The 17,126-nt window shown below is 43.9% G+C and overlaps 1 protein-coding gene across 1 annotated transcript in view; it reads left to right on the top strand.

The window, feature by feature from the left end:
* The window catches only part of LOC126101573 (uncharacterized), an 81,820-nt gene that overhangs the window by 38,853 nt on the left and 25,841 nt on the right, over window positions 1-17,126 (top strand). The window contains exon 2 of the mRNA XM_049912222.1: window positions 11,993-12,112. Coding sequence (XP_049768179.1) covers window positions 11,993-12,112 — 120 coding nt within the window. The remainder of the gene's footprint in view (window positions 1-11,992; window positions 12,113-17,126) is intronic.

Below are 17,126 nucleotides of genomic sequence, written 5' to 3'. Positions count from 1 at the left end.
AAAGCACAGCATCGTAGATATTCGTAGGAGGTTGCGGAATGTATAAGGTGACCTGGCACTGAACAAAAGCATGATGAGTCGTTGGGAGAGGTGTCCGCCATCATCGCAACGAGGTCGACAGATCACAGCCAAACACATCGCTGCTCAAGTGCTAGTGTTGACACACTCTTCCACCAGTTGGGGTGCCCAAGGGTGTGACGTGTGCGCCCACTGCAGTCCAAGCAGTCTGACAGAAGGCCGTAAAGAGCAGCGGAGCACCATCTGTGCGGAACTGCTAAGACGTTACGAGGTTGATCGTGACAATTTTTTGTCGAACACCGTCACAGTCGATGAAATATGGATTCATCTCTTCGAACTGGTAACAAAACGGCAATCCGTGTAGTGGCACCGTACATTCTCTCCTCCGCAGAAAAAGTTCAAATCCTCACGCTCAGCCCGTGAAGTCAGTGCGAGGGTCGTCTGAGACTGTGATGAGGTTATTCTGTTCGGTGTCTTCCCTCACGGTGCGACGATCAACTCTGAAGTGTACTGTGATACCCTGGGGAAACTGAAGAAACGACTTCAGCGCGTTCGTAACCACAAAAACTTTTCATTCAGCATAGCAATCGCTTCACGGGATGTGTAATACGTCGCACCATATTGTTGAAACGAAAAATCGACATTTTCATCAAGAAGAGGGAAAAACCGGTCAGAAAGCATGTTTCGGCAGTCGTGCGTTGTGGATGCATCTCACCTTCCACAGTCGCCCGCGGATATTCGTTACGCCAAATTCTGCAGCTCTGCTTGTCGACGTACTCAGTGAGGTGGAAGTGGGCCTATCTGAGAAAATTATTCTTCTTGTGACGTAATCTTTCTCCGCTTGTCGAACCGTGACCCACTGAGCAAATCGAGGTCTCTTTCCATCATCTGCAGGCTTCAAATCTTGTGTAAGTTGAATCTTGCACGTACGCATTTTGAGATCTTCTGGAAGGATTTCACGCAGTGAGCTACGTGATAAACTCAGTTGTCGAGCTCGTCGGCGAACCGATTTGTGGAGCTTACGGTCACACTGTCACGCACGACAACAGTGCTTTCTTGTGTTCGAACGGAACGCGGTCGTCCTGTTTCCTTAACGTTTGAAACAGAATTCGTGGTCTCAAACTTCCAGATCAACTTTCGAACTGATGATTCAGTTCGAGCGACATTAAGTCCGAGTGTCAACGGGAGCTTCACTGCTTTGTAATAACTTTATAACTTGGATACGTCGCTCAGTTGTAATCTGCTCAATGACGAAAATAAACATTAAAAACAATGCTCACCGTACAGAAGCTATCAAGCTAATAAAAATGGGAACGATCGCACATAAAAAACACAAAAAATCCACGGCTACCGACCATCATATAACAAAATGGCTCAAAATTCATGTTCTTACTTCACCAATACCCGGCACATCAGCATTGGATTCTGCAGCTTGTTGGCCGAACGGCACCGTCATTTAATATTGCAGTGGGCGTGGCATCGTCACGGCTGGGTCGTGAATTAGTCGAAATGTGGCGTCCCATTAGTTGTATTGTGTTTGTTGTTTTACCAGCTCGATGGTCGTGTCAGGACTGAACGACACGTGCACTCCACCACAGACGAAAGCCAGTGGGGGCAGAACTTCGCTATGGGAAGCATCCATCTGAGTCTCGGTGGAATCTGTAGAAACAATCGAAGGCGCCATGGCAGCTGCATCCCTCCATGTTTGATGCCCTCTCTGACAGTCACGACATATTCCAGCATGAAAACTGCCCATGTCACAAGACCAGAATCGCGCTGTGGTGGTTTTTGGAGCATGATAGTCAACTCAGGTACATCTCTTGGCCAACAAATTCGCCTGATCTGAGACCAGTGGAACACATCTGGGACTCTGTTGGGCGCCCTTAATTTACCGGAACTGTGTGACCAGTTTGTTGAATTCTGGAGCAACACACCTCCGGAAACCCACCGAGGATGTGCGTACCGAGGCAAACGGTGTACAGAAGGCTTCGGTGGAGTGACCTCTACTATCGGAGACATGTTGTATGTCTACCTCTGACGCGTCTTCACAGAAGGGAACGTGAACAGTGGAGGCGTCAACATGTCACCTGGACAGTCGAACAGAGAGCCAATGTTCTTTTCACAGATCAGTCCCGGTTTGATCTGGAGAGTGATTCTCGACGGATTCGTATCCGGAGTGAACATGGAATACGATTTCGGGACTCAAGCACTGTGGAAAGAGACCGATATTGAGAGATCGATATTGACGAGGATACCTACAATGTAGGCAGGCAACCGCACGAACACATCTTCACGAAATTGTACAGGTGGGTCGGCAATGTTTGACTGCTGTGATGTATCGTGATGAGATCATGGGACCTTATGTGCGGCTGTTGCGAGGTGCTGTGGGTCCAGACTTCGTGTTGATGGGTGATAACGGTCGACGTCATAGAGCGTAATCAGTTGTCAGTATGTGTGTGCAAATCCGTTAAGTTGGAAAGCACGAAGAACGTTTTGGTCTATCGTTATGCATGCAGCAGTTGATTACATTTCTGTATTCTCTACATTGTTTCTACTTTACTATCACCTGTTTTGTGGCAAAATAAAAGCAACCATTCCGTTTGTTGCTTTAATTTTGGACACCAGTGTACATCAATGACACTGGGATTTTAAACCGTATCTGAAAAGCCTGTATTTTGCCATCTATCCTCCATGCGTAGGTAAGATGACATACCATCTGTAGGAGAGCTGCCAATGACTGTACTTTGGAACTGGTTTCTTTTAAATACAGAGACAAGTCCAACCTGCCGGTTTACAGCTGGCTTATGAAGTTTTTATTACAATTGCAAACCAATGGAAACGATAAAGGAGTCAGAGTAACACTTAAATTTTATAAATACTTACGATAACTGACGTAAACATAGAAGCTGAATGAAACTATTCGTAGACAGGTATCCAAACAAACAAATAAATTACTCGGTAGGAGTTATTATTCTACTTTTGGTGTAACTGTAATTTTTGCTGCTTTTGCTACTCATTTCTTCCACAAACGTCACACATGTTGTTGCAAATCGAAGTCTACTTGCAACCAGCGTTCGCACACTACACATCGTGGCTAGATCGAGTTTCATGGTATGGTTCCATATATCCCACGCACTCATCTTCACTGAATTCCTCTGACACATTGTCGGAGAGAAGAACCTTCTCCTGGTCACTGTTATCACCTGATGATAACCCTAATTCCAATATTGTCCGTCCGTTCTTGGAAACTCTTGCACGCTTCTTCGACAACCTGGATTCATTTCTCTGTATCTTACGAGTGTCTTTTTCAGCAGGCTTCTTGTTATTTGGTTTTCTCTTGTTTTATTCTTTGATTTTTTTGTCTGACGATGTAAGCTGGATTCGTTATGTTAAAAGTGTTTAGTTTCATTTTCTGAACAAGACGATTCTAACTATGAGGGAATAGGGCAGGAAGTTGTCAGAGCCTTGGATGTTGTTAATTGCAGATTCTGGTGTATATTAAATGCAGAGATTGGAAATAAGCATCCATTTACTTAAGACTCAATAACAGAACTTGATGTCCTTGCACCTTCTGGGGAGAAATGGGGTATGGAAAATGAGACGAAGAATCCATATTTGAAGATGCTACTGAAGTACTTGTACCTTACTTTGCGGGAAGTAAAAACAGAAAAATTAAATGAGAAAGTCTTGGAGAAGAATGATAGGAATGGTTTTGGTTGCAGTATAAGATATAAGCGTGATCTCGAACAGCGTTCATATTAGCTCTAGATGCTGAAACGCCTTTCTGAACATTAGCCTGGAACCGCACGACCGCTACGGTCGCAGGTTCGAATCCTGCCTCGGGCATGGACGTGTGTGATGTCCTTAGGGTAGTTAGGTTTAAGTCGTTCTAAGTTCTAAGGGACTGATGACCACAGAAGTTAAGTCCCATAGTGCTCAAGGGCCATTTGAACCATTTTTTTAACTTTAGCAAATCGAGTCCACACTGAATTCTGATAACTGTCCCTGAATGTGCCTCCCCCTCTGAAATTCTGGTTTTCTGTACACGCCCTACATTAAGCAATAATGGGGAAGAGGGGGTAAAAAGTAGCCTATTGCACTGCAGCAAGCCAAAACGGTATCTGGCTCGTCTTTGTATGACAATTTCATAACATTATGTCTTGGTTACCCTTTCGAGCAGTCGCTTGTCCAGCAATACTGTTCATGGAGTCCAGTTTCATCAGCTTACCATATGAATCCAGGTTAGTAAGGAAGAGTATTTTCTCTCACTTAGGTGAAGAGTTCAAAGTAATGTTTCTTTTCTGTTCGTCCCTTTAATTCTTGTGCGAGAACAACCTTCACTTTTTCTTATAAGCGGTCAGGATTACTTCTTAAAATGGAACTTAGCCAAAGTTTTCCCGCCATTTTCTCATTTTTATTATAGGCAGCTATTAAATCTAGCAGATTCGCCATATTGTAGGCAATCTTACTAACATCTCCTCTTGATAGAACAAATCCTGCAGTCTGATGCTCAAGATATATGGTTTACTAATTTTCTTTCGGCATCGATTATGATTGAGGTCCGAGATTTCTTTTAGTCAAATTATTCTTTTTTTTCTCTAGTCCTCCGAGTTTTCTCGGGTTTACAGAACTGCGTGTTCGATACCCACAAAGAAATTTTTTTATTCATTACAGCATTGGTCGCATTTCTCAAATCATCTTCACTTTCAAGTGCTAGATTCGTTATCCGATTATAGAAACACTATGTGATCAAAAGTATACGGACACCCCCAATTTTTCATATTAGGTGCATTGTGCTGCCACCTACTGCCAGATACTCCATATCAGGGACCTCAGTAGTCATTAGACATCGTGAAAGAGCAGAATGGGGTGCTCGGCGGAACTCTCAGACTTCGAACGTGGTCAGGTGGTTGGGTGTCACTTGTATCATACGTCTGTACGCGAGGTTTCCACACTCTTAAACATCCCTAGGCCCACTGTTTGCGATGTGATAAGGAAGTGGAAACGTAAAGGGACACGTACAGCACAAAAGCGTACAGTCAGTCCTCGTCTGTTGACTGACAGAGATGGCCGACAGATGATGAGGGTCGTAATGTGTAATAGGCAGACGTCTATCCTAACCATCAGACAGGAATTTCAAACTGCATCAGGATCCACTGCAAGTACTACGACAGTTAGGCAGGAGGTGAGAAAACTTGGATTACATGATCGAGCGGCTGCTCGTAAGCCACACATCACGCCGGTAAATGCCAAACGACGCCTCGCTTGGTATAACGAGCGTATACGGTGGACGACTGAATAATGGAAAACGTTGTGTGGAGTGACGAATCACGGTACACAATGTGGCGGTCCGATGCCAAAAAGTGGATATGGCGAATGCCGAGTGAACGTCATCTGCCAACGTGTGTAATGGCAACAGTAAAATTCGGAGGCGGTGGTCTTATGGTGTGGTCGTGTTTTTCATGGAGAGGGTTTGCACTCCTTGTTGTTTTGCGTGGCACTGTCACAGCAAAGGCCTACTTTGATGTTTTAAGCATCTTCTTGCTTCCCACTGTTGAAGAGCAATTCGGTGATGGCTTTTGCATCTTTCAACACGATCGAGCACCTGTTCATAATGCACGGCCTGCGGGAGAGTGGTTACACGACAATAACGTACCTGTAATGGACTCTCCTGCACAGAGTCCTGACCTGAATCCTATAGTACACCTTTTGGATGTTTTGGAACGCCGACTTCGTACCAGGCCTCACCGACCGACATCGGTACTCCATGAAGAATAGTATGCCATTACCCAAGAAACCTTCCAGCACCTGACTGGACGTATGCCTGCGAGACTGGAAGCTGTCAACAAGGCTAAGGATGGGCCAACAGCATATTCGAGCGTTACCGATGGAGGGCGCCACGAACTTGTAAGTCATTTTCAGCCAGGTGTCCGGATATGTTTCGTCACATAGCGCATTTGGCATGATGTACAGAATTTAACCGGCAAGCACAACATAGGTGATTTATACAAATTGTACTACAATGTAAGCGCGGAACTGCAGAACAATAAATTTATACCAGTTTGAGGTTCTCGTCTTTTCATGCGTCAAGTGTCCTCAAGCGGTACTGAAGTAGACGTAAAAATGTCTGAAAAAATTAAACACTCCACTCGCCATTACCACTAACGTATGTGCCGCTTGCACATTCGTTTTTTCTTATTTCCTTTCCATGCCCATTACACCCTTAGGTGACAAAAGTCATGGGATAGCAATATCCACATATACAGATGGCGGTAGTATCGAGTGCACAAGGTACGAAAAGGCAGTGCATTGGCGGAGCTATCATATACACTCAGGTGATTCATGTGAAAAGATTTTCTACGTGATTACTGTCGCACGACGGGAATTAACAGACTTTGAACGCGGGATAGTAGCTGGAGCTAGATGCATCAGCCATTCTATTTCTGAAATCGGTAGGGAATTCACTATTCCGAGTGCGACAGTGTCAATAGTGCGCCGAGGACACCTAATGTCAGACATGACCTATCACTAAGGGCGACACAGGGACCGACAAGCTTCATTTAAAGACCGAGAGCAACGGTGTACGAGTAGAGTTGTCAGTGCCAACAGACGAGCAACAGTCCGTGAAGTAATCGCAGAAATCAATACGGAACGTACAACGAACGTATCCGTTAGGACAGGGCGGCGAAATATTTCGTTTCTGGGCTGCGCAGCAGACGACCGAGTCGAGCGCGTTTGCTAACTGCACGACATCGCCTTCAGGGCCTCTCCTTGGCTCATGGCCATCGCGGTTGGACCCTAGACGACTAGAAAACCGTAGGCTTGTCAAATGAGTCCGGACTTCAGTTGGTAAGAGCTGATGGTAGTATTCGAGTGTGGCGCTGGCTCTACGAAGCAAAGTGAACGAGGCACTTTGCAAGCTGCTGGCTGCTTCGTAATGGTGTGGGCTGTGTTTACATGTAATGGACTGGGTCCTGAGGTCCAACTGAACCGATCATTGACTGGAAGTAGTTATGTTCGGATACTTCGTTTGCAGCCATTCATGAAGTTCATGTCCCCAGGGCATGTCACCAGGACCCAACTTTTCGTGATTGGTTTGAAGGACATTCTGGACAATGTGATGGAATGATTTGGCCACCCAGATCGCCAGACATGAATCCCATCGAACATTTATGGGGCATAAGCGAGAGGTCACTTTGCGTACAAATTGCTGCACGGGCAGTGTTTCTGAAATAATCCACGGCTGTGCAGGCAGCTCGGCTCATTACTTCTGCAGGAGGCTGCCCGCCGTGTGTTGAGTCCACGCAACGCCAAGTTGCTGCAGCACGCCAGGCAAAAACGAGGTCCGACACGACATTAGCAGATATCGCATGACTTTTTGTCACGTGAGTGCATAACGATACTACACAATGTTCCTGAAAATTTCAGTCTCTTAGCTCGGCCAGTCGATGGTAATATTCACTCCTAAACGTTGCAAATACACTGACAATTTCTACAGAATTTGCAGCACTCCTGTGTTCTACAGCTAATAACTGCTAACAGTTGCCACATATTGGCAATTATGAAACCGGAAAATCCGTCATCTCTACTACCCACAACAACTAGACTATCTTTACGCTATTTTGATAAAGACCGTACGACTGAACAAAGTAAAAACGCAATGAAATTAGGTGTCAAAATGGTCTGGATACGAGACAGTTACTAAGGCGCCATTCCACAGAGCCAACATGTGGCTTTAGTCTACGACGAATGATACAAGGAGCAACAGATCAAGACGGGACATGGCAACACGTTGCAGGCGGCTTCGTAGCACGTCGCGCTAGGCAAGTAGTTGCCAGCTACTGACGCCGCCTGTCGACAGGGAACGACGTGAGTTCTGAATACGGACGAGCATGATCCATGAACAACGTTTCCATTGCTTGTGTCTGTGTCAAATGTTCCTTGAGGCGAGTACAGTGGTTCTGAAGTGGAGCTTTCTCTCAAGGAGTCCTCAAGTTAAACACTTATTGCAGCAATACTTTCTGCATTTCCCACAGATAGAAATAGTGGTTTTATAAATACACGAAACACTGATACAGATAACCCAAAACTGTTCTTCACTACTCTACGAGCATGTGAGTCTCTGCAGTCGTATTGTGTTCTACAAAAACCTCTGACATTGTTTTCATAATGTGTTCCTGTAGTTCAGAGGCACCAGCAGTCAGTAGTACATATGGTGACGCTTTATCTCTCACCAAATATGTTTCATTACCACTGTATCGTCATCAATGACTTTGTTACTTTTATGGTTCGTTTTATAATCTGCGTTTTTTCACCACACTGTGTGTTATATTTCGGCCTACAGCATGTCATCCTTGCTATTGTGGTCTGTAGTTTATAATTCGTGTCTTTCTTGTTAATACCGTGTTCCCCACTTTTTGTTTAGCTAGAGCCTTCTTCGTCGGCTCCAACTGCAAAATTCATGTACCTATGTGTTTTCTATGTTTGTTAATTGTGATTACTTGATGAATATATGTATTTAAATAGCCAACTAAGAGGCACTGGTTGGAACGACAGATGATAAACAGCAAAGGAAAAAGAAGTTTAAACATTTAATTTTAAACATACTACCAAGCATTAAAGATATAAATTAGTTATAACAGTCACCAAAAGTAGTCATTACAAAGACACTAAATTGAGAAATGATAAGCTGGAGCAGCCCGCTAAAAAATGTGATTGTAGTGTTTTGGAAGCAAACAAGAATATGAAGAATTTATGAACAACAGTATTGTACCGTAAATGTAAAAAAACTACAATAGTTAAAGAAAAATGGTGCATTATCTGAACAAGGAGGAAAATAGTTTCCATTATGATCTACTAGTTTTTTATAAGACATTGATGAAGCAAGAAAAAACTGTCAACCACCAGCGGAGTGAGCAAGGTTCATGTTAGTGAACCATAAGGTAATTCAATCATATTGAGTGTGTTTGTAGTTGTAGTATAGTTGTAGTGATACATAACCTGAACAAGGAGGGAACTGGTTTGTAATATGATCTACTGGCTTCTTATAAGACGTTGGTGAAGACATGGTGCTTTGTTCTCATGTTGCTTCAGTGGAACTGACTGAGCCGCATGCTACAAACACACACAACTTGCATCATAGGATAGCGGGCAACACATTTTCTGGGCATCAGCAACTTTGTAGAACAGTTTCATGTAGAATAATTTAAGTTGGCAACTCTAGGCGACATGTAGTATGTAACATCCCACCTAGTTTGCCTCAGTGGAGATCCGCTTTTACGGGCCCGGAAGACAATGCTCGCACAGTCAAGGAAAACCACATGCATAAGTAATAGCTGGACACAAAACGAAGACATAAACCACGTAACTGAGAGCAAGCGAGGGAGATACCGTCTGTTGCGTACTGCTTCATACACCGTGATAAGGAGAGGTGCGCTAGGCAACGAAACGTCAGGAAGGGGAAGCAGTTTTATATATGGGCCACGGCAATTCAGCACGGAAGTTTTAATTAATAAAGTTATTCGCTTTTCATAATCAATTCCATTTGACTCTTGTACAATCTGTATCTTGTACGATTGCAACTTTAAATCATGCCTTAAAATTCTGTGTATACTAGGACTGCACACTCCCACCACTGCCGCAATTTGTGTCACATAAGGCTTTGAACTCTTGATTACAACATTTTGCACCTCCTCTATTCTTTCATGTTACAGACAACTTTTGGATTTTCCTGCCGTAACTGGACTTCCTGTTCCTTGAAAGTTTTTCACTCATAACCTGTGTGCGTGTGCCGACGGTACAGGAACATTCCGTCGAAGGTTGAAATGTCGACGGTATTCCCGCGTGGCAGCGGCAACACAGTCACTGTTTTTGCAAACAGTCTTCACAGCCACAGCGCGTTCAGTCCCGCTCTAACACTCCATCCAGCAAATGGTAATCCCACTCTAAGAAAAAAAAGACGTACCACGAAGGAATTATACGAACGGGACGGAAAACCTGTCATGTGACGTACATCAAACAAGTAATCACAACCCCCCCCCCCCCCAAAAAAAAGCAAATTGATGATTTATCCAAACCAACGAGTTTCACAAATTGTCAAAGCACACTGGTCCATCTCTGCCCTAACGCAATCAGTTATTCGGCTTTGCATTCCTCCTAAGAGATATAGTGCAAATTCTGTCCAGTTCGTAAGATCTTCAAAATCTCTATCTGGTTGGAGGACACTGTCCATAATGCTCCAAATGTTCTCAGTTGGGCAGGGATCTGCCGAACTTTCTGCCCAAGATACGGTTTAGTAAGAACGAAGACAAGCAGCAGAAATCCTCGGTCCGACCGGGATGGCATTGCGTCGCTGAAAGTGAACCCAGGTGGCTTGTAATGAAGGGCAACAAGGCGGAACGCACAATATCGTCGACGTACCGTCGAGCTGTTAGGGTGCCGTGGATGACAACCAAAGGGTTCCTGCTATGAAATGAAGTGGCGCCCTAGACCGTCACTCTGGGCTGTCGGGAAGTTTGGCGGGTGGCGGTCAGGTTGGTATCCAGCCACTGTTCAGGGCGTCTGCAGACACGTCTTCGTTGGTCGTCAGGGCTCAGTTAGAAGCGAGACTCTTCAGCGAAGACAATTCTACTAACGTCAATGAGATTCGGGTTCTCGATGACCAGCGAAGGTGTGTCAGGAGAGGCCCCAGACAGCTGTGGTATACCAACCTGACTGACACCCGGTTTGTTTCCCTTCATGGCAAGCCATTCTTGGCTTACAATTCACCAAGATACTGCCCACCCACACGCGGCGAGAGTTTCTGTAGCTTGACTCCGTGCTTACGAAACGCTTCCTTTGGAAGCGAGATCGCCGGATCTTGTCAATGGAGTGAATGATTGATTATTTTGTAAAATTTTTTTTGTTTATTTATAGACGCAATCACATTCTTATGACACAGTCATAACCTGTTTCGGCCATACGGTGACCATCTTCAGATTCTAAAGGCGGCATACACTGAACACAGTGCATGCGTTGTCAAACTGTTACCAGTTGAGAAAGTTTGAAGGATTACGGGCAGGGCCTGCAACCAGCACGGAATATTGACGATCTAGGGTCCAGGCACACAGCAGTCAGTCGCAATCTCATTGGTTTTTATTATTCTTGCGTATCTAGATTCCGGCTATAAATAGCCCTCTTCAGTGCTAAAATAGAAGGAAAATTACAGAATCGGAATCAATTTATCCGATAGTAGCTATCCATTCTGGGCAACATACGGTTTGAGTTACATCTAACAAACTGGTGGCAGTACAAGTCGTCATATGATCTCAGTGGCGTATAGGCAGAAGGCAACTGAGGCGGGTGTTTACAGCATGTACTACAGACTTATTTTACGTCACATACTCCAAGTAACGCCCTCTGTGTTACGAAATAAGTAACAGAGTTTGATTTCGATAAATTAATATAAAAATCTATTTAAAACTATCTAAAATCAACAAGCATATTAGCAAATCACTTTGCAATATTCAAGAAACGCCAGCTTACAACGTGCTTGCTCGCATCTTAGTGGTGAAAACCAACGCCAGGGATCATTAATAGGTCCATACAACTATCCTATACAAAATTCTTACATCACTGTAGAAATAAAAATTAATAAATTAAAAAGATTTTGTTGAATATCGTCTTTACAAAACATGGTCACGTAACAATTTGAAATGCGTCAAAACTAAAACCTCATATCATAGTGGTTAAGTGATCCACTAAATATTTAATATAAAAGTCCTTACAGGCAATGTGGTCACTTAAATTCACCAAACCCGCTAGTTTCTACGTTTCACTTTAAAATCTTTGCCAGAATTTCGTAAAAACAGTAACAGTAAGCGGCTATTTTTGTTTGTTTTGAAAGGACGTGGCGATGATGAAACAGACTGCTTCCGCTACGTATTCCTTCCCTTAGTTTTCACGGATAACTTGAGCCTCTGCATCTCGCTTCCAGGAGGCGCACACTGTCCGACCAGCGACTGGCGGAGCTGCAGACGAGGCTGGCCATGGAGGCCATGGGAGGAAAGCTCAAGGACGTGCGAGTCGGCCACGGAGTCGTGGACGTGCAGAAAGTGTGAGTACGACCAGACCACACAGCCGGCCACTGCAGCAAGTGAACAAGTGACCACTGTACGTGTCTGACTTGCTATACGCTTGCAAGGTTTCTACAAAATATATGCTGCCTTACTGACATTGCGTTCTTATGTTTACCAAGAGCCTACACTCCGCTTACCGTAAAAGTACGAGCTCAACTGAAACATGGGTGTAAGGCATTGCTTTTCGATATCTTCGAATCAGTGTGTACATCGACATCACTAGTCTAGATTGATAGCAAAGCTTGGTGTTAATTTTGTGGAATTTTTCGCTTTTTATGTTCCCGTTCGCCAGTTTTCTAGATTATGTGTATTTTTTGGCTCCGATGTACTCCATTTATTTGTTCACAAAAATCTCATTTTTGTTATAGACTATCGTCATTAGTGGGCCTGTACTCCGAACGTACTTCTTTAAAATCAGATTCCATTGCCTGTTTTCGCCACATGACAGAGAAGATACCGTTACAGTGTCCTACTAACTTCTATGTACACTCTAAGACAAAAAAAGACGCAACTCGAAGGAATTCCCAGAATGGTGCTGAAACTGGTAGTAGCGATGTGCATGTACACACAAACAAATGATTACAATTTCACAAAATATGGATGATTTATTCAAAAGAAAGAGCTTCACAGATTTAGCAAAGTAATAACGCATTGGACTCCCTATGGCCCTTATACAAGCAATTATTCGGCTTGGCATTGATTCATAGAGTTGTCGAATGTTCCTTCGAGGGATATCATTCCACTTTCTGTCCAATTGGGGCGTTAGACTGTCGAAATCCAGAGCTGGTTGGATGGACCTGCCCACAATACTACAAACGTACTCGTTTGGGGGAGGTCTGGCGACCTTCCTGACTAAGGTACGGTTTGGCAAGCAGGAGGCATGCAGTAGAAACTCTTCCTGTGTGAGTGCGGACACTACCTTGCTGAATGTAAGCCCAGGATAGCTTGCCATGAGGGGCAAGAAAACGGGACGTAGAACACCGTCGACGTACCGCTGTGCTAAATATGTCCTCCTCGTCCCCATATCGGTGATCTATGTATTACCTGGATAATCAACTGTGGTCTCCGAGTAAAGAAGTCTTCAGCGCCCGCGTATCTTTATCGTCCACCGTGTTGCACGTAGATGAGAAGTAAAGACCGGATTTACTTACGTATTTCTAATTGTAAATCTTATACCATTAACTGTAAAATTATATCAAACAGGGAATTATGAAATCCGCACAATAGTACAATATTTCTTTATGTGACACCCACACAACTAGATTAACTTCTTCCTTGATATACTGTTGTCATAGTTATTGTTGTTGTTGTTGTTGCTGAAGTTATTGTGAACTTCAGAACGAAGTCTGGATCCATCCATGTCTCCCGGCTGGTCCATCATTTGCAGTCATCATCTTCTCTGCGTACCTGTTGCTACCTACGCCCGCGTGGCTCGACTTGCTGTAGTCAAACATTAGTCTCGCTCTGCGATTTTTACCCCACATCCTTCCCTCCATTACTAAACTAAAGATCCCTTGACATCCCAAGACGTGACCTATCAACCGCTTGCCTGTTTTCTTAATTAGTAAATTTCTACCGTACACCGCCAGTCCAAAAAGTTCAAAGATTGGTTTTATTCCTGACATACAAGCGGCTGCAGCACAGTAGCTGTCGTGGCAGCTGACAACTGTAAACAACGAAAGACCTGCATGTGATCAGTCAGCTGTGACCAGGCAGTGTTAAATAGTGGGCTTACGTTCAGGACATTCTCCAGAATGTTTTTAAGAAGAGAAAAGCGTGGGCAATGTTCATGCCACACACCTCGCCTTCCGAACAGAAACAATAACGCGAGGACGCCTGCAGCGCCGCGATTGAAATGTATAATGCGGGCAATTAATTTCTGGAGAAAATCATCACCGGCGACGAGACGATGTTACGTAACGACCGTACCACGAAACCCAATGTGCAGGAATTCACATGATGGTGCAACATAAGCGACATTTGAGCAGTGTGACACACGAGTTGTACAAAATCGCAAAGAAGTGCTTTTCTGATAGTTTCACGTGATTCTAAGAACGTTCTATGCATTGAACTCAAGTGGCGGGGAGACTATGTGGAACACCTGAAACAATAAAATCATCGTCTTAACTTTTTTAATGTTTTTAAATAATCCAGTCTGGACACCTTTCCGTTCAGTATTTCCCCATTAGTTATGCGACTGCCCCTACAATCTTCGTTCTTCTATACCGCCGCATTTCAAAAGCTTCAATTCTCTTTTTATCTGAATTCCTTGAAGTCCACGTTTCACATCCAGACAAATATACCCAGAAAAAAATTCTTAATATTTAAATTTACATCCGCTGTTAAAACATTTCCCTTATTTCAGATATCTTTTCTTCCTGTTTCAGTCTGCATTTGATATCTTCCTTTATTCGGCCATCGTTAGTTATTTTGCTGCCCAATTTATTACTTGTAGTTTCTCATTTCCTGATGTAATACCTTCAGCACCGTCTCATTTACTTCGACTAATGGCACTAGTTAATCTGCATCTTACGTTCGCCTTTCAAGATACTCTTCATTCCGTTCAACTGTACTTTCAAGTCTTTCGCTGCCTCTGACAGAATTACGTCATCGGTAAAACTCAAAGTCTTTACTTCTTCTCACTGAATTTTAATTCCTTCTACAAATTCAGCTTTGGCTTCCTTTACTGCTTGCTAGATGTACAGATTGAATAACCTGGAGAACAGACTTTCAACCACTGCTCACCGTTCTATCGACATTTATAAAATTGTCTTTATGTTCGGTTTCCCTTGTACAGTTTATATATATACGTATTACATTTTCCTTCTTTGCTTGGTACTAACTTGCGATCTGAGCTCTTGAAGTTTGTACGGGCACTTCTCTTTAATATATTCTTGTACCCGTATCTGTTTTCTCCATTGTGGTGTGTGTTTCTATAGCTTGGCGTTTCTTATCTAGGCGTTCCCGCTTTTTCATTTTGCACTTCCTGTCAATCTTATTTTTTAGACGACTGTATTCACCTTTGCCTCCTTCATCTACCGGCATTTTACATTTTGTTCGTAATCAGTTAAATACCTCTTTTATTATCTAACAATTTCTTCAGTCTTGACATAATGTACTAATTTTAAAATATCTCTTGTGGTGATTTTCATGCTAATAATAAAAAAAAATCTAGGCAGTTATTATGTTTTCTTTGGATTCCATCGCTGCTAAGAGTTTGTTTAAGGGCTAAAACTATTTTTCCATTAGCTCTGTGGCCATATACTGAGAGAATTAATTATTTCTGACTACGCATCTGCTTTGGCTGTTGCGACTATGTCAGGTTACGCAGGGTGAGGGTAAGCTGCAACAACGCCTCCCCAGATATGTCCAGAATGAGTAAATATGACGAGGTGCGGTTATAGGCGACAATGTGGCAAATTTCCTGACGTTCACAGCTAATTTTTACGATTTATAGTCGCCGAATTGCGACACTGCGATTTAATGCTAAGAGGACGCAGTGGACAGCTCGTCAAAACCCAACACAGATCAGCATGAAAACAGGGAGAAGGTGTGCTGAATCGTGAAAGAAAAAGCGAGATAGACACAGTGAATGGTCCAAACACAAAAAGAGCAATATAGATCAGTTTGATACAATAATGGCGCCGTGGCTCAGTGATCCCTGCGGTGGGCTTCCAAGTAGGGGAGCTGTGTTCGAACCTCCGTGGTATCAATTTTTTTTCTTTCGCAGTTCACCGTATTCAAATTTGTGTCCGTTTGCTCCAGCGAGGTGTAAGAAAGAGGCCTATAATGGCAGTTGATTCTGCACAACTACTCTATTAGCAGACGAAAGGAAGTGGATTTCGAATGGGAACCGCAAACGATGGCGACAAGGCGACAAGTCAACAAAATCCTCCACCAGAAAACACGTCTGGCATGTCATACACGGCATTAGTGACAGTACAAGTGCCATATGATACGAATCTCTTACCGACGCACCTAATTTGTAAACCTGGTAAGTGAGTGAGATATGCCTCCTTGCCCGATTTAGGTGTTCGTATGAATATGGTGAATGTGATCACTGCCAAGGAAATGATGAAAACATAATAGTTTGTCACATAAGCTGCAACAAATGAACACAACAGTTGCACAATCACACAGTCTCTCTGCGCTCTGTCAAAACGTATGTTTCTAACTTTTTTGAAGTTGCGTTCCATTTTCGGAGTTTTGAATCTGGAATTCCTTTGTTGTAACACAGTTCACACCTGTTTATTTGTTGTTTTCATTTCTGTGAGACGTCTATGTGGTATCTCTCCTGCTCTCACTATTCATCACATTTATTTGCGACGGTAACGTATTCTTACCACATGACTTCTATTCTATAATCAGTCTATTGTATGACAGTTGCCAAGACTACAGAAAGAGGAAAAACATTTCAATGACCGGATGGACAGTTCATGTTGTTGCGAAAAAAATAAAAGCAAATGACATATACACTCCTGGAAATGGAAAAAAGAACACATTGACACCGGTGTGTCAGACCCACCATACTTGCTCCGGACACTGCAAGAGGGCTGTACAAGCAATGATCACACGCACGGCACAGCGGACACACCAGGAACCGCGGTGTTGGCCGTCGAATGGCGCTAGCTGCGCAGCATTTGTGCACCGCCGCCGTCAGTGTCAGCCAGTTTGCCGTGGCATACGGAGCTCCATCGCAGTCTTTAACACCGGTAGCATGCCGCGACAGCGTGGACGTGAACCGTATGTGCAGTTGACGGACTTTGAGCGAGGGCGTATAGTGGGCATGCGGGAGGCCGGGTGGACGTAACGCCGAATTGCTCAACACGTGGGGCGTGAGGTCTCCACAGTACATCGATGTTGTCGCCAGTGGTCGGCGGAAGGTGCACGTGCCCGTCGACCTGGGACCGGACCGCAGCGACGCACGGATGCACGCCTAGACCGTAGGATCCTACGCAGTGCCGTAGGGGACCGCACCGCCACTTCCCAGCA

This window comes from Schistocerca cancellata, chromosome 9, assembly GCF_023864275.1.
Source record: "Schistocerca cancellata isolate TAMUIC-IGC-003103 chromosome 9, iqSchCanc2.1, whole genome shotgun sequence".
NCBI lineage: Eukaryota > Metazoa > Arthropoda > Insecta > Orthoptera > Acrididae > Schistocerca > Schistocerca cancellata.
Note: the sequence above shows the minus strand (reverse complement) of the source record. Positions and strands in the feature narration are given on the sequence as shown.